Source organism: Perca fluviatilis, chromosome 11 (genome assembly GCF_010015445.1).
Source record: "Perca fluviatilis chromosome 11, GENO_Pfluv_1.0, whole genome shotgun sequence".
Taxonomy (NCBI): Eukaryota; Metazoa; Chordata; class Actinopteri; order Perciformes; family Percidae; genus Perca; species Perca fluviatilis.
Genome location: NC_053122.1, coordinates 13489378 through 13515792, shown reverse-complemented (window position 1 = coordinate 13515792; position 26415 = coordinate 13489378). Strand labels below are relative to the sequence as shown.

Below are 26415 nucleotides of genomic sequence, written 5' to 3'. Positions count from 1 at the left end.
TGTGGTTTATCAAATCTGTATCATTTATCTGTCCCTAGATAATTTTTTCGACCATCTCGTTTGAGATTGGTCACATTCGCATGACTGGATGTGTTCTGTTAAAGCTTCTTTGGACCCGAAATTTGATCAATAACATATAAAGAAAGGACAGGCGATGCCAAAAATATAATCTTCATTCGGCGACATATCTGCTGTTGCAGTATTTGGAGTAAATCTTTAGTCCAAATCCTCCATTTTCACCACACACGCACGCACACACGCACGCATGCACGCACACACACACACACACACACACACACACACACACACACACACAAGCACGTATGCACGCACAAGCATGCACATGCGCACATGATGCAGCTCTTCTTGAAAATGATGCTTGATAAGCATGTAATTCCTTTGTAAGTCCCAGAGCTCATACAGTATGCAAACATTGTGCTAAAGTTGTACAGCGCTTCAGTAGAGCTCGAATGCAAGAGAATGTGCAGAAAGTCCTCCGGTAATGATCAAACAAGTTAGGCATGAATCAACTGGTACATTTATTGACATAATAACAGACCTTGAAGACAATTTATCAAGCAATGATGCAGACATTGAGACTAAGAAATCATACAAAGTGGTTTTGTTTTTCCATTTGGCCTTACTGTGTTTACGTAAGGGTTTAGAAAAGAAGGGAAGGAGGTGACTGTGAAAACAAAATGACTCGTGATCCACCCTCTCACTGTCTTTTGCCTTTTTTGCTGTAAATCCCAGTTAAGCTGTTTATCTTCTCTGGTATTCATGCCTTCACTGAAATTCACAATGTGAATTGGTGCAAGGATGTTGTTAGCACAAAGCTACTATCTGTATTTGTTTATCTTACGAAAAACATCTGTATTGTATTCGTATCCATATTATGATTTAGAACAGATGTGGTTCATAGTGGAAGCTTAGAAGTTAGTCTACTTCATTTTCTGCAATAAATAGTTTTCTGCCGCCATTTATACTTCTCATACATGTATCTACAAGTTTAGCTGCAAAATATAGCAAAATTAGCAAAACAACATAACATTTTAACCGTGTACCTGAATTAATCAAATAATGAAACATGATTTTTTTATCGGGATCCCATCTTCAAAACAGAATGCAAAAAGTCTAAACTAAGTCTTGATAAAAAGCTGTGGTACTGGGTGGAACTCAACAGTGGAGAGAGAGCGGGAGGTTAGCAGAATAAAACAAGTGAGAAATGCATTACATTTCAAAGCTCTTGAGAAAAATCTGAAAAGCTCCCTTGGTCCATTTTGCATGCACTTTTGAGATAAACAAATCTCAAATGTATGAATATTGAGTACCATGTTTAAGCCACATAATATATTTGATTGTTTTAGTATCTGTTCAGATCCGTGCATATCTTAATAACGTATTCGTATTGGTTTACATCCACATCGATGTGATTATTAGAGGGGCAAAACTGCTCTGCTTTCAAACCTCTGGGCACACAGTCTGTTCTTTTATTTGACTTTTGAGGGACAAATCATTGTCAATTGAAAGAGGATAGAGGGAAATTACCGAAAGAGAAACCCTATTAAATTGTAATTTCTTGACTCAGTTTCACACATTTAGTGTGGGGCCAGATGTTCAGTGATGTCACACCTCTCTGTTTGGGGTCAGTTGTCATGTGCAGGCAGCATCTTCATCAGATTATCTATCAGGAGGGATTTGTTTTCAGTGATTGCTTGTTGTTCAAGCTGCTAAATTGTGCTTCTGTTCTGATGCTTTTTTGTTTGTAACTGTAGTTCCACAATCTTCTCAATTTGAAATGAAAAATGTAAACTTGTGTTGCTTGTTTTTTGTCTTTTCATGTATACTCTGTGGGCTACACGCTCGAGAACCCTAACACATAACCCTAACCCACAAGAGATCGGGAAAAGATTTTGGACAAAAATAACGTATTAGTAAGTAATCTAAAGGTCAACAGTATACCTCTCTACCTGACAGGTTTCTGAGCAACATCATAGTGGAGCTGCTCAGTGGCCAGCAGATCAGACTGTGGTTGTACTGGGCAGCTTCCAGGTATGAATGTGGAACTGTGTGAATGTGACAGGTCGTCGTTGCAAATGAGAAGTTGTTCTCAATTGACTTACCTGGATAAATAAAGGTTAAATAAAAAAAATAAATAAATAAATAAGTGAAATGAAAACAAACCAAAATAACTGAGACTAGGAGATCAACATGGAAAGTTATTTTTGTACATTAAACTGCATGAATCACAAAAGTAGAAGTGAAACACTGACATCAACAATACCTCATGAAGATAGCTTAGAGTGCAGAATTAGCTATAGCCCCAGCGATCTATCTATCTATCTATCTATCTATCTATCTATCTATCTATCTATCTATCTATCTATCTATCTATCTATCTATCTATCTATCTATATCTATCTATCTATCTAGACAAAATGTCAATCACCAGCAAAAAGTGTGATTGTGACATTCAAATCCAATGTCATGTTTCATGAGGTTCTACTGCACATTTACAGAATAATTTATTTGTTATTGCAGGATGTGTTTTTCTCCCTCCATCCTTTTTCTTCTTTGACATCTGTCATTTTGGCCTGTTGCTAGGGAACAATACAAAATCTGTTTCCAGTCTGGTCTGTTTTCTGGGATGCACGAGGAATAACAGTTAGGTTCCAGGAGGGGAAATTAGGGTCGCCAGCTACTGCGACCCAATCTGAGCCACAGTGATTTTTAATGACGGGGTCTGCATGGGGTTTGGAAGATGAGGCTCTTCACAGACTGAGCCATTTGACTGCAGGCCTCATCACGCTGCATTACAATAAACCTCCAGTTTAGCATATCATCCCCCTTGGGGTGCTGTATTGTTGGAGCCAGTGATGAAAACCACCGCAGTTGCTTGATTATCGCGCTCATCAGGGCCAAGCTTTCTGCCCGAGGATGCAGCGCTTTCAGTCAAGGTGTCAGAATACTGGCTTTCAAATCCAAAGCACGAGCAGGGAGGTAAAGTTATGGATATACTTGAAAATCCAAGGGTGAAAGAAGAACCATCTGTGGAGAAAAGGTCTAAAGCTAAATTGTGTGTACATGTTCAGATTTGTAAGTGTTCAATATGGATATTCATTGTGTCTGTCACACCTGTATCAAAAATAAGGACTATAGGAAATATGAGAGTGATAGCCAAATCTTTAGGACGGACAATCTCAATGACTATTCACTAAAACCCTCTCTCGAAATGCGATTGTCCAATGATAGTTTAGCAACCGTAAGCTTTGAATTTCTTCACACACACAAAGGTGTGCATGGGGCTTTACAGAAATAAGAGTGACATTAGTATGAGTTTTTTTGTAGTTGGCCTTTACAAAACCAAAAATACAAAAGGGAAAGTGTAAGGAATGGATTAAACAGTGTGTCTGCTCAAAAGTAATATTAGCATGTCCAGCTAACTAGCTTACAGTATAACCAAGTGTTACTTCCAAAGGCAAAGGGCATGTGTATAGCTAACAACATAATTTTGTGGAGTGTAGAGTGTTTCGTTAGAATAATACCTTCAGGACTGGGGCATCCAACCTCCAAAATACCAGAGATTAGAGTAATTTAACGTTATCAGGCTTGTCCTGCTCTTTATTTGGTTTGGGGAGGTTTACATTACATTACTGTAGTAACTCTGACCAAACCTGCTTAGTGTTACTGGTTGTTTCTCATCATCAAATCCTTTTCTTTAGTACAAGTGAAGCATACTGTTAAAATTAAAGCGTAACTTGGGGCGACCTCTAGCTCATCCAGTAAGAGCAGTAAGGCTGAGTCCTTTGCAGTGGCTCGGGTTTGAATCCAACGTGTGGCCCTTTGCTGCGTGTCATCCCCAATTACATTTTTATTCATAACATTGTACTATAATACACGGAATAAATAGCTTTACCCTGTGATAAATGACCAATGCTGCTGCATTTCCAAGTCTACAGAGTTCAGCTGGAGCTATAGCATTAGCATTAGCATTAGCTTACGCTGCTAAATTACTAAGAATTTCAAATGGGAAATCATTAAGTGCCGTGTGAGAACGAAAAGTTTGACAGGCATAGCAACAGTAACTTAGGGTTGCGGGGCTTAGTGAACTAAAGTGTGACTAATTCTCTATTCAAGTTTATTCCGCCAACGCATATTCTCTGTCTACACAGCCACCCTATTATCCAACAGGTCTGGGATTCAGAAGCCACTTGTGGCTGCCACGAGAGCTCAGAATAAAAACAAAATAGTAAACCTTTTCACAATAAGAACGAAGTCGAAATCCTTTGACTGAAGCTTCAGGTTTCATAACCTCACAGGCCCAGGATACCCATTCAAAGACATAAGAAGACTTTCAAACAAAATGTGTGGCTGTCAGCTGAAAACAAATGATGTTTTTAGTTGTTTTCATGAATCCCAAAAGTTTCCTTTTGAAAAATTCTAACTTTTGATCTGACAGCTCGCTGCAATATGTATTTTTATATCATAGAGGGGTTTGTAACCTACTTTTAAAGCCATTGAGCGCCACTCGGCTTGGGTGGAAGAATCCTCTCCTGCACTGGCACTTGTACTTGTCCAACACAAATCCATGGCCGGCGATGGGAGTGCACTGAGAAAGACAATGCAAAACAGGTGGACATTGATAAAAGAATCAGTGTTTACCTATTTTGGTTGTTATCAACAAGAATATCACAGGAGTTAGTTACATGGAGGCAAAAGCTGAGAGGAAATTGTGTGAATGTGAAACAACAAGAGGAAGGGGGATGATCGGGTGACTCAGCCAACACAGCTTTGTTTTGCTTCTTGAATCCAAAAGCAAGTGGGAGTAAAATTATGAAATTCTTTCTGGTATTTAGGATTTCAGAAGCAAAATGAAATATTATAGGACACAGCAACAACAAAATAGTCTGTAATATTATATATTACAAAATGTGGTTTATCATAGTAAACTGAATATCTGAGGAAGTCACCTTAGATGGTTAATTATTTTCTGAAATACTGCAGGCCAAATACAAGAAAAACTCTACATTAATCAAAACTAATTGTTATTTGCAGCCCTACAATAATAAAGACAGCCAATTATATCATCCAAAAATGAGTAGTTTTTAGTAGAAATTATAGTTGCTGCCAAGACATAACAGTGATTGTGTTGATTGTTCTCTTCACACATTGATTAATATTTGCATTAAAAATGCCTCTTGAGTAAATATGATTTGCATTTGCAAGAAATTATTGTCCAGACCTGAATGATTCATGGGACCCAACAGTGAGATTAGAACAGTTTAGGAATAGAGAATGATGTAACATTTATAATGTAAAAGAATAAACAAAGGATAGGCCTACAGTGTTTTACAGTCTTCATCCTTCACTGGAACCAAATAATGTGAATGATATGCAGGGTCTCAGTAGTTAAAACAGACATCACAAACTTAATAAAGTACAGTGCCTATGTGTTTGTGATTGCGCTCCTCGTCAGGCACACTGCGGTGGTCTCAGTTAATGAACTTGTTTTGATTATGTTATCAGGTCTCCTACATCGTCTACATGCTCTTCTGCAGCCTGAAGACGCCCCATTTATATAAACATGTGAGGTGTCAGGGGAAATCACAGGGCTTTGCCAAGCAACAGGGAAACTAATTAATATCTAAATTAAGAATTAAGGGTTGTTTGCAGAATTTAAGCGCGTCTGCATAATTCCAGCTTGCATTGATAACGTTGGGAGCTACATGGGCTTACACACCATCTGGAGCGAAAACACACTCGGTGACACTCACACACAGGCACCAGTGTGGATTCTGTACACTCATGTGAATGCACATATCCCTGTACTAAAATAAAGCTGCAATAAATATGACATGAATGTTCATAAATAGTGCATTACATTGCATGCTTAAAGTAAAAACATTATATCTTCTATGGGACGGATGCTGTGGAGAGTAGCAGGACTATATTTATACTTCATAAATCAGTGACAGTTGCTGATAGTCTTTTTGGATTTTTCTGATCTCCAAAGCGGAGCCGATGTTTAAGGAATAGTTTGAGAATAGTTTTGGGAAATGCACTTTATTTGCTTCATCATGGAATTTTAGTGGTACTCTTCTTTAACTCCATGTCATTTTAGATAACATTTATTTTTATGTCTTTATTTTTCTCCAGTGGAAGAGTTCATCTTACTGCTGAACTTCTGCACATATCAGTTGTTTTTCAAAGCTGACAAACAGCCCCAAATCTTTGAACTGGGAAGCAGCAGCATGAGGGATGAGCTGAGGGTATAAATGTCTGAACTGAAGTGCAAGTGGTTGACAGAATAAACAGATAAGGTAAATCATTGCTCCACTGGTGCACCAATGAATACAAGCAGGCCTGGGAATTATGATGCATGTTTCCACTTTTTGGAAAAAAGAATGTGAGCTACATCTTGGAGACTTCACCTCTTGTTTTACAGTAGGCTATGTGAAGTATGAACTGTGTCTTATGGGGATCCTTTAAGCTATTTTGTGAAAAATATGAGTTAAAAATCCTACTTTAACTTTTCTGCCTCTTTATTGTCACCACCTTCAGCAGCTAATCAGTGTCCTTACATTAACATACAGTCATTGTGCTGTTACTACTGTACAGTATGTCTACTTATAAGAAACTGATTCTTCGCACTATAATCAACTACATAGCAAGAGTAGATATGTGAGAGGAAATATTTGTCAAATTTCCATGACTGTAAAAGCATCCAACACGAACCAATACAACATTGTAGGCTTCCTGGAGGACAGTTAATTCTTTCTATTACTATTTACTGTGATTCAGCATTTTTGTTAATTGTTTGTTGTTGTTGTTAGTTAAGTTTGAATGTCAAATAAACCAATCTTATGAGCCATAATGAAACAGAAGAGTATATAGCCACACCTGATGCACAGTGATGCTTTGAACTAAATGCTAACATTACAACATCACAGTGACAATGTTACAGTAACATGCTGATGTTAAGCAGGTCATATTTACCATGTTCACCTCTTTTAGCACTAAACACAAAGTACAGCATCTCATGGTGGCGGTAGAGGAAAAATCAAGGTATCACCAAAGTCAGTAGGATACATCCTCTGAGGACCATGAATGGCAAGTCGCCCGGTAGTTGTTGAAATAGTACAGTCTGGACCAAAGTGGCGGACCAACAGACATTTTTACCCACACCACTACTGTGGCTAAAAATAGGTCTGCAATAGATAAGAGCATCTCATTCTCCCTCAGAGAGACAAAAAAGATTCACTATATTTATGCAAATAAAGTAGATTCTCATATTGTGTATGATGACTTCTCTCTCCACAGTAGTCATGAAGAATAGATATTAAACAGCAAAAATTCCAACTGCAACAAAAAGAGTAGTGAGTGCATAGTACGAAGACTGCTGGGCACACATACAACTGTAAGTGTTTTGCTTCTCATAGCCAGGTTGATAAATGCTACTGTCCTGTGGGCACATGACTCACGTTTCATGCTTTTAGATTTTCTAAGTTCAAATGCCCAAAAACAACAATTACAGTATTTATGTGATGCTGCTACAGCAAAATATGTAATTTCCATGCAAGCTCTCTCATTTGTCAAATCACAATGTACATACAAAACATGAACTGGAGACTACTGCTGAAGCAGATCTGGGCATGTGTGTGTATTTGTTTGTATTCTCTCTCAGGAGATAAGCATACATGTGAAATTACAGTAAAGTATACAAAATACAAGAAGGGGGCACTGATTTGAGCTACACAGCCTGATAGTTTTTTTTATTCCTCCAAACGAGAATCAATCTGGGTCTTGGCCAGGATGTTTCTACCTCTCTGAGTGGAGGAACAGGTGGCAGCCTCCCCGAGGGCCTAAACACAGTTGGGGTCCAACTTTGAAACTTTCAACATCTGCTAGATAGATAGATAGATAGATAGATAGATAGATAGATAGATAGATAGATAGATAGATAGATAGATAGATAGATAGATGCACAAATAATGTATGGCAAATTGAGAAACTGCCCGACCACACACACACACACACACACACACACACACACACACCGCTTCCTCAGTATAATTCCCAGGGGATTACATGGGGGTGATTTTTGGCTAGGTGTATGTGTGCAGTCAGATGGTGCCTTCATACATCTGAGGATACATTGTAGATGAGGGTGTCATGTCTCACCCAGAATTTTCTTGGAAACTTGCAAGACACTGATGCATACAGATCACATGTCTTGTCTTCAGTAGTTGTGATTAAGTCATGTACAGTTAGTTAGTAACTGCAGACATAAACATACAACACCACTATTTTCTGCTTACTCCAAAGGCAGTGGATACTCATTAAGATAAGAGATACCCAGGGACGCTGAGGTGGGCAAGGATGAAATATGATGCTTATTTTAGACCGTTATTGGGCTCTGTGCATCCAAATCGCTGCATTTATTAAACCTGTTTGCACTTTCACCGCAGAAGCAGTTTGTGGTTCCCAAGTGCATTTTCAAGCGCTGCAAGTAAGAGTATAAAATAAATAAGTGCACGTGTCGCTAATTTCGACCTTGTGCGAGAGAAGTAACATTGTTGTTTCCAACCTACCTATATTACTTGAACCCATACTATACATCTCTCAGAACTAGTTCAAGTACAGATCCCATGAGTACAATACAGGAAACATGCATGTCATACAGGAGATTGACAAGGACCATTAAAACTAGATTAATGACACCCAATACCCCTGAACTGCCTCACTAGCACACCGCTCCATATGTCGTCTATCACCAGTGCTGCTTTCTCCAGCAAAATTATACACACTCACGCAGCAAGACACACACACACACACAGACACACACACACACACACACACATACATACATAAACACACACATCGAACACCGATCTAAAGGCAAGGTGTTTAGCGACGCCAAGGCCAGCTTCCCTTTTTCTCAGCCACCTTGGAAGGGCTATGAAACGGTCATTTGACGTGTCTCAGTTTGATGGATCACCTTCATCAGACCGCAGGCTGAAACTGAGTGAAAGTATTTTATAATTGCACCTTACTTTGGATGCAGTGAGGGCTTCTAATTCCTCTTTTTTCTAACTCTTGGCTGACAGGGTTCAAGGTTGCATTGTCAATCACAGAAAGTGCAAAAGACTTATATTTTAAGAAAGGCAGCCTGAGGAGAGGATGTTTTATTACCAGCCTGATCCTTGCATTTTCTCAGACACTGTAGTTTATCAATAGCACTTGATCATTGAAATGTCAATTTACCCTGGCATACTTTAATAACTAATTAATTAATAACGTGGTTGTAAATGTAAACCCCTGTGAGGGTTTATGCATTATACCAGTGGTCAGTGGCAAAACACAGGCGCCCTATTTTCCTAAAACTGGGCACAAGCACACACAAAAAGAAAGAAAAAATGCTCATTGAAAACCAGACAAATTGCTATTTTGTTTTCTTACATTCATTTAGCCTGACTTTGCGTTTGTTAGCCAATTTCCGTTTGTATGAGGAGGCTGTGTTGTTTTGTGCTTACCCATTGGTAGCGTGTAACAGTGCAGTAGAGGTTGTTAAGAGCAGTTAACGTTTTCATGGTGATCCAAGAAATATGCTGATTTGAGATGAGATTTTTTTTTCAAAGTTGACTTAGAAACAACCTGTACAACTATGGCAATCTCATCCACGGTTGTCGCCATTTTTATCGCCATAGTCTGTCACCTAGATACAGAGCTAGCTTGTATACTGGATACGAAGATGACACCCCCATTGTTAAGGCTGCCTACCAACGTTTTGAATCGCTGAACACATTGGTATGGTGAAAAGTAATTCAAAGGTGTGGAAACAAGCCAGGTGAAAATTTTATTTCCACTGTCCAGTTTCTGCATTGCATTATGGTTTCATGAGGCTGCTGTCAATTCTCTCTCTTTTCTAGTGGGAACCTTTCATGGTATAATAGAAGAAGAGTCTGGAAAGAAGCTGCTGCCCTTTAATTTTAAAGGACAGACTTATGCCTAAATTATACTGTACATGTTTCAATTGTTCTGCAACTTAAGCCCATTGTGGCGTAGCTGGAAATATCTCCACTTTCTACAGGATTAATGCATACAACAAATTAGACCCAGCTGTTTTAAATATAGTCTTTTAGGGTGACTTTCCCCTTAAAAAAGTTTGGGAATTAATCTTCTTCAAACTTAAACTATACAAATACTGAAATATTAAAACAGCATAACAGCCCTATAAAACCCAGTGAGCACCTGCTAAGCAGTCTAACAAGTACAAAACGACAGGTTTTGGCAGAGCCCCTAGCACAACAACACATAACAATATCACTTGACACTATCACACAAAGCGTAAAACATACTTCACGTTAAAACCAAAAAATAAATTATCTGTAACTTCCACATTGAGGCCCCTAATGTTTTGGACTGCAGCCTGTAATACCTGTTCAAATTTCTCAACAATTTGATAAAAAAAACTGTGAACACGACACCAAGATGGGAGTTGGCAAGAGAGAAATACAGGGAGATAGAAATAGAGAGCACTCTGCGTCCCTCAGAGATCTATAAATACTCTGAAAGCATTAAACCCTAAAAGCATTACAATCACTCTGTCCCCTGGGTGTGGACTTTGCCTGCTGCTGTTTCACAAGACTACTAACCACTGAAAGAGTGGATGTCTGAGGAGAGGAGACCTTGGACTTAAGCCTGTCTGGAATTTCTCCATCAAGTTAAGAGGCAAAAACTGCCTGCGATATATAGCTGCTTATTGATTTGTGGCTTGCAGTGGTAACAGTGCTGTGACTAAAGATAGAGTCACCATGAGTGCCCGGCTGAGTGCTGCTGTTGGTCTCCCTGCATCCTTAAATGACATTAGCTGAGGGATTACAGGGCTGTGATTTGTATTTAAGTTAGTTAAAGAGGACAAAATATTCCACTGATTAGCTGTGCAGCCTTTGGAAATATATCAGCAGTGAAATGCAAGTCTCACTTGGCATTTGAAGACTTATGAGATGAACCCTCAGTTTCCCCACACAGACATCTGGGTGGGTGGTCCCCAGCTGCCTACATGGACTCGACTGGGAGACCTCTCTCAATTAAGATCCAACTGCTGCCGCCGACTCGACGGGCTCTTACATTTGGCCGTGGCAGCCGCTGAGCTGCAGGCAACAGATTAGAGAGTGAATGGTGTTTCTCTGCGGAGGATGAATCCTCCCCGACGACTGTCCCTCTCTGCTGTCACTCCTCATCCCTCATCCCTCCCTCCCTGTCTCGTCTTGCTCCCCATCCTATATGCATCCTTGTCTCTCTGCTCTTTTTCCTCACTTCTTGCTATGCATGCGTCATCAGCCTAATTAAAGATCAAAGGTATGCCAGATTTGCCAGAAAATACTGCAAATCATATGCACTTGTTAAACCATTTTAGATATTGTATATTCTATATCGAGTTGTATATTGGTATATTGTTAGAGTTATGCATTTTCCAGAAATCAGACATTAAAGGGACACTCTAGCTCCTGCAACAATGCAGGCCTGCCTGGTTCTTTCTGGAAATTACTTTAAAGATTTATAAAGAATATGTTTACAGCATTTATTGTCTAACTGGGACGTTTTGGGACCGGTTGGCGGGGATTTGCTACGGACAAAATACACACTGTGATACACCGGTAAGAGCTAATTACATTTATGTAAGAGAGAGAGAGAACGTCACTTATATAGGACGCCTTTTCAGCGAGGAGTGTGTTTTCCCAACTCTGAAACATCTGGACGTCCAAGCAATACAGCCTAAAAACATCGGTCCATCTATGCTGTTTCACAGCAACGTCAAGCCTATCCTGTTGTACGGTTCTGAAGGCTATAGGTGTGGAGCTGCGGAACCCCCCTGCCATCTCTTTCAAAAGTCATGCCTCCAGTTTGTAACCCGGGTTTTCAGTGGAAAATATGAGGTTCCTAGTCTAAGTGGAGCTAACCCTGGGAATGTCATTGGACACTGAAAAGCCCTTTCGGAGACACACAGGACATTTCACAACTGTGTTTACTGTCACACTGTGTAGTTCTGCCCATGACTAGTTAACAGATTTTGATGTGCTAAATTGGTTAAATTCCCTCTAAGATTTTTCTTAATTTGACTTTCAGATGTCAAAAATTATACAAAATAATTGTATATATCCAGCTCAATCCCTACAACAGGTTGTTTTCCAGTCTAATTGTTATTCACGTGGCAGCCTAGCAATGTCACATTTAAATTCAGATCAATACCTTTGTTGTCTTTTCAGAGTAATAATACAATTAATAAATACTTTAAATCATTTTATAACTGAAAATATTGCTGTCATTGTCAAAGTTTAGTGAACTTATGTCAAAGTAAAAAAAAAGCTGAGATATTTGCCTGAAGTATGTGTAAGTGTTTTATTAAAGAATTGAAAGATATTGCAATATTCCCTTTTTAATAAAAAGTGTTTACGGTCAATGCACAAGTATTGAGAAAAACTAACTATCATAAAGCTAAGTTCTTGTATTATTTATGTGGTTTTCATATAAGGCCGGCTTTTAAAAGTGGTGTTCGTTTTTTTTTGGTTTAGTGTATTTTTTTGCGTTTTTTTTTTTTTTTTTTTTTTTTTTTTTTTTTTTTTTCTTGTATGTGTACAGTACAAAAACAAATAGCTTTTGGATGATTTCATACTGAATTCCTTGCAGTGGCATAGTTTCATATATACAGTCTATAAGTGGCATGCATGTTTTGCATGAGTGGGCCCATTTTGAAAGCAAGCCCTTAGTGTCACAGTCATGGCAGTGTATAGGATCACTCCAGATGGCAATAGGCTTTAAAGAATATGGTACTTTATGTTCATTCACAATTTGTGCTATGTTATGTGTGGTCCTTGCAGCCCCCAGAGGAGAAAAGCCTTTTTGAATATCTACATTTTTAAAGCTGTATAGTAAAGCTTGCTTCATTAATTTGAGAGTTTTCTTTACATTTGTTTGACCTTTTTTTAAATGCAGCTTCGAATATAAACACAAATGGTCTCTTTAATGATGAAAAACATACTTAAACACACACATGCATTGCCATTAGGTGTACAGATGCAGTTAAGTCTCGAAACCCTTCAACTCATCTTTAGCTGTAGAGCTTCAAACTCCCCGAGGAGAGACGGAGAGCCTCTGGCAGGAAAAAATAGTAAGAGGAGAGTGAAACAGGAAAAGACAGAGCAGAACAGGTTATTTTCTATCTCCTCTGCTCCTCAAGTCACCTCCGTTTTTTTCCTGCTAGAGATAAGGCAAGTAAAAAAACAGGTCTTGCTTATCCCGACAAATACAGAATGACATATCTTAAAAAAAACAACCAAATCCATCATTTTACTTTATCCTAAGCATCCATTACTGCTAACATTCTACACAGGCTTTTGCACTGTCTTGTTCAGTTGGATATCCCGTTCCTTACATGAAGTATTTATACTGATTTTGAGACTTCTGAAGCTTAAATCCTTCTTTCTCCACAATGTGCCAGAGACGATAAGGATTGTGAAAAGACACACAGTAAGGCAGGCACAAATATTTCATTTATGTCCCTTTTTTTAACCCCATACAGTCCGAGAATCTAGTGCATGGTTTCTTGCAGCGGGCAGTGAGGGGCACAGTAATTAGATTTACAGAATAGAGGGACTCACACATCACTATCAACAGTAGCTGAGCTGCAGCTACAAATAATAGTGTTGCTGCTTTTTCTTTGTCAGACTGTGTTTTCCGTGTCTGTATAAAGGTAAATCCACAAACTAGGAGGTTTTGTGTTTTTAAGTGTGCGCTGCAATGATAACAGCCGAGGTCACCAATGTTTTTGCTTTTAAAGCAGCAGAAGTAAGTGAAGAGTATTTCTCAATTCAAGTAACAATTTAATGTGTAAGGCTGGCAAAAGCAAAGCAGGACATGTAGACAGATGGAGGGATAATTTCTGGCGTATCTTTCTGCCCTCCTCAGAGGAGTTAATTGGTTTCAAGAAAACGTAGACACAGAGACAGGAGTAAGGGTGATGGAAAAGGCAAAATGGAAAACCAGAGAGTAAAAGAGAGATGAGGAGGAGACAGCCAAAGATAGAGTTGGATTTGGGAGAGTGTGAATAGCCATGGACACAGAGAGTGTGGAAAAGAACAGGAAGAGGAAGTGTAGCTGATTGAGGAGAGAAAGCAAGAGGAAAGACAGAGGGGGTAACCCTCCCTCTAGCAGTTTACACTAATTAGCAGAGCTCTGCCTTTGAAGCCCTTTATCTCCAGCAGCACGTTTCACAGGACGGGAGGAGAGAAAACACACACAACACACAGAGAGACAGACAGACAGATATGCATATGCAAACACACTGCACACTTTGATGCTAACTTACATTTAAAAAGCATGCACAAAGAAAAAAAATATAATACATACTCAGATGCATCTGGTTACAAATCACCCACACTAATGATTCTCAAGTCCTCGTCTAATTACATAAGCAGTGGCTCCTTATGTAAGATGCTACCCCTACGACTGACTATTCATAATGCATGAAGTCTTGTATTTGGTTCATGGTGACACATCCTACCTTCCTCCACCGCCTCGCTGTATCTGGGCAGACCAGGAAAAAAAGGCCAAGAAGAAGAAGCAGAAGAAGAAGCTCATGTAGCTGAAAAGAATGGATGCTCATCCATATACAGCTAATTTAAACCACAACTCATAGTTGACATTAATGTATACACTGGTGTTTTGTGAGCATTCCTCATTATCCGTCATCATCACATGGTTTTAATGCCAAGATCTTTTTTTTTTTGGGTACCCTAACTTCACTTAAGAACTTAAAGTAAATATTGTGTATATTAACATTAATGACAATGTGCACTGTGAAAGGGGAACCAAAGAGAATTATCACCCAACTATGCATGCAACTCCCTCCTGGCTGCCCTGCCAGTAAGTGTCGTCCGGCCCCTGCAGGTCATTTAGAATGCAGCAGCTCGTCTGGTCTTCAACCTCCCCAAGTTCTCTCACACTACACCACCCCTCATCTCCCTTCACTGGTTACCACTTGCTGCCCACATCCGCTTCAAGACGCTAGTACTTGCGTACATGGCCACGAACGGATCAGGCCCAGCTTACATCCAGGACACGGTCAAACCTTACACCCCATCCCGTCCACTCCGCTCTGCATCGGCCAACCTGCTTGCTGGCAATACAGAGTATTTGCTGTCATGCACTGGGTCGCATCAGCTATGTGTAAGTTCAAACGTAGACTAGTTTGAACGTAAGTTGTGACTTAGGTCGGAGTTTACGCGCTAATAACATTTTGAGGGCTGCACCAGCTGAAATAGTTCTGAGGTAGGCATAAGTCTTAAATCTTACACCTAGCACTTAGTAGGTGTAAAGTCCTCCGTAAGATCGGTTAGTATGGCACATCGTTTTGAAAGGTGGGATAACTTCTCAATGCGTTCTCCGGGATAGATAGATACCCACGCTTTTGTTTTCCACGAGCGGAGATACAGAGGTTTACCGATAACCTTAATTAACAGCTATTAACGTTAATCATAACAGTTTCCCATTTTAGGCTATCATTATGTGTTTATTATTATAATGTCACAATTTAATCTGCCCATAACGTTATGGGCTACCCCATGTTGTAGTTGACGTTTCACCAATCAACGTCACTGTTGTTATTTTGCACTTTGTGAACGTTAGCTGTAGGTTAAGGTTGTATAGTTATCACCAAATCATAACGCTTTGTCCTGGTTTATGTACCTTTCTGTTGCTGTTTGGTGATTAACGCTACAACTATTAGCTATTTTTAGCTTTTAGCTTCTTTGCTATTGTGGAGCTAACAGTAAGTGTTCAAAGACAACTGGCAAGAGAGATAACACGGTAATAATAATATAATATTATTAATAAAACACTGCATCAAGAATAGTGCTTTTCACTGATTGGCCACGGGAAGTGAAAATGTAATTTTCTGCGACAAAATTATGGTTAGTGTGGACTTAACGGGAGTGTAACTATGATGAAACTTACGTCTCCATGGTGCAACCAAACATATAGTATCACACTAACTACTTTCAACGTATCATTTAGTGAAGATTTTACACCCAAACTTAAAATAGAACTGGCTGCTGGCTGCTGGCTCCTAAATGGTGGAATGACCTCCCCATTGACATCAGGACAGCTGAAAGCCTACACACAAAAAAATGCACTTACAGTTGTACTTTCATGTGGCTCTTTGTAGTTTGGCTGATTTGAAGCTAATGTGCTTGCACTTGATTCTTGCTGTCCCGAGTTTGTACCTTTAAGGTTGAAAGCACTTAATTGGAAGTCGCTTTGGATAAAAGCATTAGCTAAATCAAATGTAATATAAAAATGTAATGCATGTCCCCTCAGCTCTGTAGAGCATTATTTTCTATGCTACATGCATGCAATATCGGCAGAACTGCAATGCTGTGTTCACACTACGAACCACAACGCAACAAGCTAGAAGTCATTTTCAATGGAAGTCGGCGTCAGGAAGCTGCAAACTGATGCCCGACACTTGTCGCTGTGTGACAGGCATGACACGCTACAAATCAAAGTTGGGCTGCTCCCAACCTTTTGCAATAGGGTGACGAAAAGGGAAACGAAACAGCAACACTTCGACAGTTAACAATGTAGCTGGCTACGCATGGTCGTTTTGTAGCTCACGCTTATAGTGTGAACATAGCTTAAGAATGGGAAAACCTCTTGTTATTCTGACTGATATTCCAAGATAAATTAGCTGTTTTGGTGAAGTAACATATTTGTAGTGGGGGGAGGGGGGGGTTTAACAAGTGAAACAAGATACAAATGATGTATAGTTCCCTTTAAATTAGCTGAATCAATTGCATTAGCATTAATAATGGATTTTAGACGCAACTACAAGTGAAGGTGGCTTTAAAGCCATTTTGTCCAGGTTCATTGACACTTCTGTAGTTCTTTTCACCAATTATTTAGTTTACAGCTTGTTGTGTTGGTGTCCGAGTGGGCAAATAATGAAATATTCATATACATATTCTCATAAGCTTATGTCTCATAAGCAACTTAGAATAAAAAAGGAAGTGAGACATACAGTTTAAAATTATGCATTGCTAGACAATATCAAACCTCCTCAAGTTTCACTAAACTGCCTTTACAACAAAGCATAAAACAAAGAGGACAAAAAATAGGCTATTCTCCATGACGCAGAACAAACAGAAGTTAAAAAACTGCAGTTATACAAACTGAGCCATTACATAATAACAATGAGAAGCGAGTGGTAATACTGTGCTCTGTCACATTACTAGAGTCCGTCTCGTTATTATCTTTCTCTGAGACAGAGCCTCAGGGTGTTTGTTCTCAATGGGGAACGAAATGAGCCTTACACTGACTTTCCACAGCCCATTTCCCAAAAAAATGTATTTAGCGAGATTTAGAAATGAACTGTTTTTTAATTGGGACTTTTGGACAAAAGGCAATTCTTTTCTAGTTGGTCTGTGATACCAAGCAAAATTGATTACAGCAAGTAACTGGGAAAATAAATGAAAAGACTGAATGGTTGAGAAGGAAGTAGCACAAAAAGAAAAATGACAGGGGGATGAAAGAAACAAGACATCGAACATTTCACATCCTAAATTTAAAACAAAATCTAATTTGTATATATATACTGTATATGTATACACTGCGATCTTAAGTGAAACTGCTTATATTACCAACTGCTCAAGCCATATAGCTTGTTGTTTAATTACATTTACTATAGATTCACTTACTTTTTCAAGATTATTATAACTCTTTATCACTTCCCCTTCTATAACTGTGCCACAATTCTCACTTCTCTATAACAGTGATTTAAGTGACGGTCTGGAGATATTACAAAAGCTCAAACACCATCAGTGAACTGTCAACTCTAATGATGGAAGCATTTTCACCTCACTGAAAGTATGTTTTGCTTCTTTAATGTGTTTTTAGGAGACTGTCCTCCCCACCAAATATGACCCCATAGGTCATTTGTATAAGCAGCTTATTACGACCCATATTTACGTTTATTGTGGTGGCAACTCTACTGGCCGTAGTAATCATGATAGGAGCAAAAGAGTAAGTCAGGTGATATAGTACAGTATACAATGCGACCATGTCCAGGTATGGAGGAGGTCAGAGTGGTTGGTTGAATGGATGGGTCAAACAAACACAGGACTTTCACCCAAGTGACCGCTGTATGTCCTGTGTGAAACCAAAAGTCAAGGTGGACTTACAGTATTTTAACTTACATACATAAATTACCTTTTAACTAAAGTTACGTAAATATTTTAACCCAAAACTTGATCTTTTCCTAAACCTAACCAAGTATTTTTGTGGCCTAAACCTAATAAAACTACAACCGTTTCACAACACGTGGGACTGCTATGTTTAGGTATGACGATGTGTTGATCTGCTGCCAACGGTAGGGGCGCTAATTCAGTAACGCTCCTGCAGGTCGTATTAGAGGGTTGGAAAAACAACCAATGTAGTCATATGGGTTTGAGGACTTGGGTTGGTTTTTAGCCCACCACTTTGGTTCAGATTGAAGTTTCTTGACAACTATTGGATGGATTGTCATTAACTGTGGTACAGGCGTTCATAATCTCCAGAGGATGAATCAAAATGACTTTTCACATCTAGCCACAATGAGATTGACATTTTTGGTTTTGAGTGAAGTGTCTGGACAACTACTGAAAGGATTGCCACAGAATTTCATGCCAAACAACTGCTGTTAGCATTGGTATTGTGAGCATGTAAGCATGCTGATGTTACCATTTCACCAAGCACAGCTGCAAGCAGTTTTATAGCTTTATTATGCAAAGGCTCAAATACATATTTGTAACCTCTTTTGAACCGCCCTCTGTTTAAAATCCTATAGAGGCTGACCTTACACAAACAGTGGACAGCTGTAATATACATCCTGCAAGGAAAGCCTATTGTTGATTTCATTACTAAATTAAATTATCCATAGAAGGACAACATTGATGACATTGTCACAAACAGATAGATTTCCCTGGTCAATACTTGTCCCCTCCAACAAATATAATTTATCGTTTCAGTTCTTTGCTGTTTTCTTAATTCCTGCTTCCAATATTCCTACATTTGAAACAGAGACAAATAACACTGCTGATTCAAGACAGCACTTAATCATTGACAGCAGCTTGGCCAAATATGGTGTGTGAAGAAGAATCATCAGAGGAGGACAGTAATGAGTGGTAAGCTCTGTAATGATCCTCTGAAAATCTCCTCTCATAGTGCTTCATGTTCAGGTTTAATTTTATTTACAGAACATAAGCACACACACACACACACACACACACACACAGGAGACACCTTGGATAATTCAAAGCATTTCCATGAATGTGGTTTTCTATAGACAGGCTCAAATGGCCTTGGAAACTAAAAGGCTTTCTCTGCCACCACTGTGATGATAATAAAAAGACACCACACACACCATCTGTCCACACACGTATCTGAAGAGAAGAACTACAGTACTTTAATCAGCACCATCCAGATTATACCTGACAGCAGCCATGAGAGAGTTGCTTATAAAAATGGAACAATGCAGAGGAAACAGCACAACAGATAAAGACGAAATTGGAGATGAACACGTTTCCTCTGTAGTTTCCCCCCATGGGGGGGGGAGGCACACAGACAAAGAGCATGGTCAATTATTGACCACATCTTGCTGCAATCCATTACACTGCATTTATTATACATCATATGGCCAGGGACATGCCACGCAAGCCTGAGCAGCCACTCTCCCCAGCTGGAGGGAGAGAAGCTTCCTGCAATACATCAGATAAAACTAACGCACTGGCACTGACATGAGCTAGGCAGCGAACACACAGCTGAGCCCACCCACACACTGAAAAGGACTCACATGCAAACAGCACACAGAAGCTCTTATAGATACAAACATGATGTATGGCTGCTGCCAGTTCCATTACAGCGGTCACACAGGTAAAAGCAGTATATCATGGAGAAGACACATACACACACATAACACCATCACCAACCCTCATCATCACAGACAAGCACGCTCACGTGGTTGCTGATGTCTGCAGACACTGGACTACTGTCTGGGGTTTTGGCTTTTCAGCCAATTTACCATGCAATGATGGAGACAATCTCTGTGACTGTGTCCACCACTTTGCTCCAGATTGAAATATTTCTTCAACTATTGAATGGCTTGCCATGAAATTCTGTACGGGCATGCACTGTCCCCAGAGGATAAATAATCCAGATACTGATGAGCCTTTTCCTCTTGCACAACCATGAGGTTGACATTTTTTCATTATTATTTTTTATTGAAATGTCTCAACAACTATTGGATGATGAATCCTAATAACTTGATAATGATCACCTGACTTTTCCTCTAGTGACACCATGATGTTGACAATAGGAAAATGTTGCCATGAAATTTGATTCAGACATTCATGTTAGCCTCAGGATGAAATGTAATATTAAGTTTAACTTTAAACTTTTCATCTAGCGCCGTCAGATCAATTAAAAATATATATTTAATGAGACACAGATAAGAAGTGATAAAAAAACTGTATATTCATAATCATACAGCTTTCACTACTGTTGGTGCTCAGAGAAGCCATGTTGGATTGTGATGTCGGGGTTGGTGGGGTTCTCCCAACTTTCAGAGTGGGCTTTAAGGGGTGCCATTGGAAATTTTCGACTGGGAAATTTTGACTTCCCAGTTCAACTGGAACGCATTAGCTGAAAGCACGGCTGTGTCTAAGTACAGCCTCACAGAGCCGCTATGGCTGTAGATTCTTGTTAAAACTTCTACAGTGTATAGCTATCGAACTATCATTTGAACTTTCTATAGATATTACATTCCATACACTGTGGCTGAGTGAACTGACAGCTTTACTCGTTCAGTTTTGGTCAGTTAGCTGATAGCTCTTAACCAGAGAGCCTGACAGTAAGTAAGCAGACTGGACACTTTAATAACAAGCATTGCTCTCAGATGTTAAGCCGCTGTTGTTGTTTTTGTTTCACATGATGCACATTTGATAGCCTTTGTCACAGTGTGTGTGTTGCATTTTTAAGCACATAATTATCAGACTGAAGGGTGTATGGGTGAACAAATGGTTTAATGTAACGATGAAGTACATTCACTTCACAGCAGATTGACAAAATAGACAAGCAAAGTGATATGAGAGCATTTTCTGTTATTGCTGATTGAAAGACAACTATAATGTAAAGCAGACTCACTTCCATGCTGGTGACATTACAGCGGTGGGTCCCAGCGAACCAGCCACTGTTGGAGCACTGGTCAATGTCCACATCCTGCAGGTTCACATCCACACGAACCACACCCCTGCCAAAGAGAAAAAAGGGAGGAAAGAGGAAGTAAATGAGGAGAATAGGAAGTGATGATGAGTTAGAGGAAAAAGTGAGAGGGAAATCACGAGAGAAGATGGTACAAAGACAGAGCGGAATGACAGCGAAGGTTTAGCGAGAGGGAAGAGATAAAAGGGTGGAAATGATAAGGAGTCAAAATTAAATTGGGGGGGGGCGTCAAAAAATTGAATTGGAAGATGCAGAATTAGTAGATTGAGATAAATGATAACAAAGAAGAGTAGAAGAAGAAAATTGAGTAGAGAATATAAGAGTGAAAAAGTGAAAATAGAAGGGGAAGGAAGGTGAGAAATAATAAAATGGAGACATGTAGAAATGAGACATAGGAGAAAGGTGACAAAATTGTACAAAGTTAAGCAAATTGGTGTGAGGGAGAGGAGGGCGGAGGAAGAAGTGTAGGCAGAGAAGGCCAGAATAAAAAAGAAGAAATTTAAAAGAACAGAAAGAGCAATGCTCGGGGGAAGTAAGGTCAATGGTGGACGAAGCGGGGAAAGGGAGTGTGGTAATAGACAGGAATGAATGAAATAGATTGAAAGTGGGAAAGACATTAAGATAAGATAAGATAAGTGATAGAACTGAAACAAAAGAGTGGGAGATCAAAATAAAAAAAAATATAAAACAAACAGAAGCAAGGTTGAAATACTTGCACAATAAGGTTATTCCTACTTCTTGCCAGCCACAAGATATGCACTGAGAGATGTATAAAGATTGTATTGTTTTGGTCAACAAAGGACACACTAATATCAAGGTGTCTCGAGCTTCCGTCTTTTTTAATAAAACAAAAGCTTACTCCCCTCATTCTTAAACCTGGTTTTCCTCCTTTAATACTATAAATGCTGGACATCAGTACTAATTTAGAAGATGATTTATCAACTCCTCACTAGACAGTATTTGGATGCTGTTAATGGTGTTAGGTTATGGATGTGTCGTGAGATGGGCATGTGTTACCGTGTTATTGTTGCCCAAAGAGATGACTCTGGAGCTATTCCGATATTTGTGCCAGCTGGCTGAAATCTCTCTGAAATCTCTTTGAAAGGCCGAGCTGTTTTTATTGAAAGGTATTAGACTACCATATATCAGCTAAAGAGCCAGATAGTTTACTCCTTGATAGTCATTGATATACTGTAGATGGGTTGGACAAAATAATAAAAACACCTGTCACATAACACAATACAATTCAACAGCATGATTAATGAAGTAGAATCAACACTATACTAACATTATAACCTTCATTAAGGTAGTATTTATTGTATGGCTGTTATATTAGACTGCATTCAAGTTTTCACTAGGGGTACCTAATCATCGACCTAATACATGGGGAACTGAGTGCAATTTCCTAAAACAGCAGGGCACTGTGGTTTATAGCAAACATAAAGTAAACAGTGCATTTATTGGGGACTATTTTCAGCCGGGTGTTCCCTCATTATTCATAATAATGAAGGAACATGTTACACAGTGCAACAATGTGGCTCATTAATGTGTTTTTAATAGTTTATGGGAAACAATGGAGCTCCATCGCGCAACCGAATACGATTTATCAAGCTTTGGAAACACAGGCAATACTTATTGGAAGGATCCATTCATTGTTGGTTTGTGTTTTTTTAATTTGCTAATAATAAGAGGTATATCACCAGACATATCCTTAAAGGCTTTGTATATGTGGCCGGTGCAGATAGTTCTGGAAGTATCTTTCCTTGGTTTGTGTTTCAGTATAAACCTTTAAAGACACTTATTACACATGCAGTGTGCACTCTGCCTCGTTCAGCAACAATGCAGACATGTGATGTTTTCCCATCAAAGGTGAGAAAGATTCATTATATCTGCTTGTAGCCCCAAACATCTCTGCAGGATGTTGGTGCAGTTCAATACATGGAGACTGCTGGCCTATGCAGCAGTGAGCTATTACAGATGCACACTGTGAAGTGAATGAGTTTAAATACTGTTCAGGGATGTGACTGCAATATAGCTTTAGAGGAAAACTACCTAGGACTTAAACCAGTGAAGCTTCATTCAGCTGTTGCCATATAGCCTACTTTATATAGCCATATCTTACTGTCTCACACACACACACACACACACACACACACACACACACACACACACACACACACACACACACACACACACACACACACACACACACATAAAGCATGCTTCATCTTCGACCCATTTCCTCCACCATTGTACAAGCTGAACATTCACATTCACTCTCTCGACATCTCTCACTCTCTGCTGTGGTTAGGTGGATTTGGTTGTTGTATCCATTGCAGTGTCTCAACATTTGTGTGGTTCTGATTTACAGATGCCAAAATTGTACTTGTTGCACCTTTAAAGGTGCTGTAGGTAGGATTGCGAAGATCCCGGACTTAGCCCAAAAATTTGAACATCAACAATTTCTCAGTCCGGTCTCCTAAGCCCCTCCCCCCACAAGGGAGAATGAATGCGTGTGCATGAGCAGTGATTGACAAGCAGTTAGACCCCCCCCTGGCCATGATTGGTGCATCTGAACAGGGAGCTGTGGATTTTTGCAAATTACACTACAGGCTGTAAGTAGTGCCAGAGGAGCAGGATTTTATTTATTTTTTTAATTACCTGTTTCATGTAGTTCTACTGGAACATAGTGTCAGTTTCAGCAAATATGATATAAGTCTTAGTAAAACTAATGGCCTCTGTTCTGTAGTGGGAAAGCTACCACCAGAGCTATCTGCACTGGTCACAGAGCTTTCAATTTCGCCCTGGAAGGAAAGTGAAAAAGTTAAAAAAAGATGAGAAAGAGGTTGCTTTTAGGTAGAAAGTAGCAAGACATGGTGTAACTAACTCCATCATCTACACTAGCTCATGCTTTTCTCTTCAGAGCCAACAAGCTTTCTATTTTTAGAAATGTCATCACAGGACTGAGGTGAGTGAAAGAAGTCGCAGAGAAGTTGCAGACCACACTCACATGACAAGAAGTAGAGTATGGATTGAGTTGTGTAGTTGCAGCCGATCATTATACTCAGTTAATGAGGCTATCTTTGTAAAAGACACGCTCTGGTCTTTAACAACCACTTTATTGTGTTCCCTTCTAAGTTGGCTCCAACTGCTTATATCATATCTGTTGTTGACAAAGTGAAAAACAAGCTCAGTAGCTGTTGTGATATCATTCATAGCATTTTAGGACTTCCACCGTGTTAGGCATGAATGCTCTGGGTAAAAAAGTTAGTAAGTGGACCCTTGAGTTTAAACAGTGTCAAACTAGTATATCCACGGTCAAGAATGAATTTTCAATCCTAACTTTAAAGCCACATACACATGATAGGCGTCAAAATCACTTTGCGCTGGCCGTTCCATTGATTTCCTATGGGGAGAGCGGTGCCGCCCAATTAGGCGCTGCGCTACCTCTGGCGTCGCTCACAGCTTGGGTTTGCCGCTTTGCGCTGCGCTCAAAGTTCAAATTATTTCAACTTTGACCCAGTTTCTGCTGACCTTTTGAAAGTGCAACCAATGAGATAACAGCTGTCATTACCTAGCAATGGGAAATAGCTTCCTTGCCACCCTTGATGACGAATACCTGCGCTTTGCTTTGCTCTCTGCACTTTGATCTGCGCCCTACCTAGCGGTGCACAGAGAGCAAATCGCTTATCATGTGTTTACAGCTTAAGCCAACGCTGGATAAAAGTGCTTAGGATGAAATCAAGCAGCTGCGTTCGCATGTCAACTGATCCATCTCCATGACAATTGAGCAAACTCTTACCACTGATGAAGACCATGCAGTTTGACTGAGAGCCCTGGAAAAAGCTACTAGGGTCAAACTACATTACTTTGCATCAATATCAATATACAACACATCCTTTGTGAAAAGAGGAAATCAGAAAACTTGACATTGTTTTACCTTTTAGTCTTAGGGATTTGAAGAATGAGAAAAACATGTTTTTTTTAGAATGCACACCATTTCCGCATCTCATTTCAACATCAGCCAACCAAAATATAGTTTAATATTGCAAAAGCCGTATTCAGGATTTTCTTTTCTATATTCCTATACAACTTCACAAGTGGGATTTGATGCACGAGTAACCGACTTTTCTTCTTCTGTCGAACAATACTTGTAAAATGTCACAATCATTTTAACACTCACACTTGCTAAGTTTTAATAGTTATAGACTAATTATGAATTTATTGAAACTTAAATTAACAGACATGTCAGCTGACACAAGCAGATCTTCCATTTCTCTCACCAGTTAAACATCCTTATCGCTGCATGTTTCAGGCAATAAGTCATTTTTGGAGACAAACGGGGCATCAAAGCCAGAAATATGTTAGCTGTTAAAGCAAACTGAAGACTCTCAACTCAAAATGAAAGTGTCTCACTCATACAGTACATAGCTTATATGATGATTCTGATCATACTGATTCTATGGTAACTCCACAGTTACCACCATAACAGCAGTACAACTCCCAAAATTGTCCAGAGCAGCTCCTGGCCCGATCACGAGCTCCATAACCCAAGAGTGACTGTCCCTGGAGCAGGTAGTGATGCAGCACTTTGCTCAGGGACACGTCAGCAGGGTGGTGCCTGCCAACCTGAGGCCCAAATCACTAGCACGACACACTGCTGAGCCACAAAGCAACATTTATGGGTCTTCCCCACATAAAATGTCACCTTCATTTATTCATCATCAGTCGCAGTTAAGGTAAATTTTACTCAGCATTTTGCTGGAGACGCAAGTAGATTGTGTGTGTGTGTGCGTGTGTGTGTGTGTGTGTGTGTGTGAGTGTGAGTGTGTGTGTGTGTGTGATAGAATTTTGGATCCAAAAATTGAGAAAGTTTTTGTTAACAAGTTTTCCTGAACATGCACTACATGGGTTATGACAGTAGAACTGGACATCTTATTAGATGGATGAGTTTAGTGCACCTAAAATGTATTCATGATTTAATTGATCTTTTCTGGACACTTTTGGACCGGAGCCTCGAAATATGAGATCCTTGGGTGATTTTATGTACCTAACATAAGCACACAAATGCCAGCTTACATGTGTAGATCCCTTCACCGACAA

At 39.5% G+C, this 26415-nt stretch overlaps 1 protein-coding gene across 1 annotated transcript in view; it reads right to left on the bottom strand.

Moving 5' to 3' along the window:
• LOC120568709 (probable G-protein coupled receptor 158) overlaps positions 1 to 26415 on the bottom strand; it is a 67200-nt gene that overhangs the window by 38868 nt on the left and 1917 nt on the right. The window contains exons 2-3 of the mRNA XM_039816387.1: positions 21235 to 21340; positions 4507 to 4609 (exon numbers count right to left, since the gene is read on the bottom strand). Of these exons, the coding sequence (XP_039672321.1) occupies positions 4507 to 4609; positions 21235 to 21340 (209 nt within the window). The remainder of the gene's footprint in view (positions 1 to 4506; positions 4610 to 21234; positions 21341 to 26415) is intronic.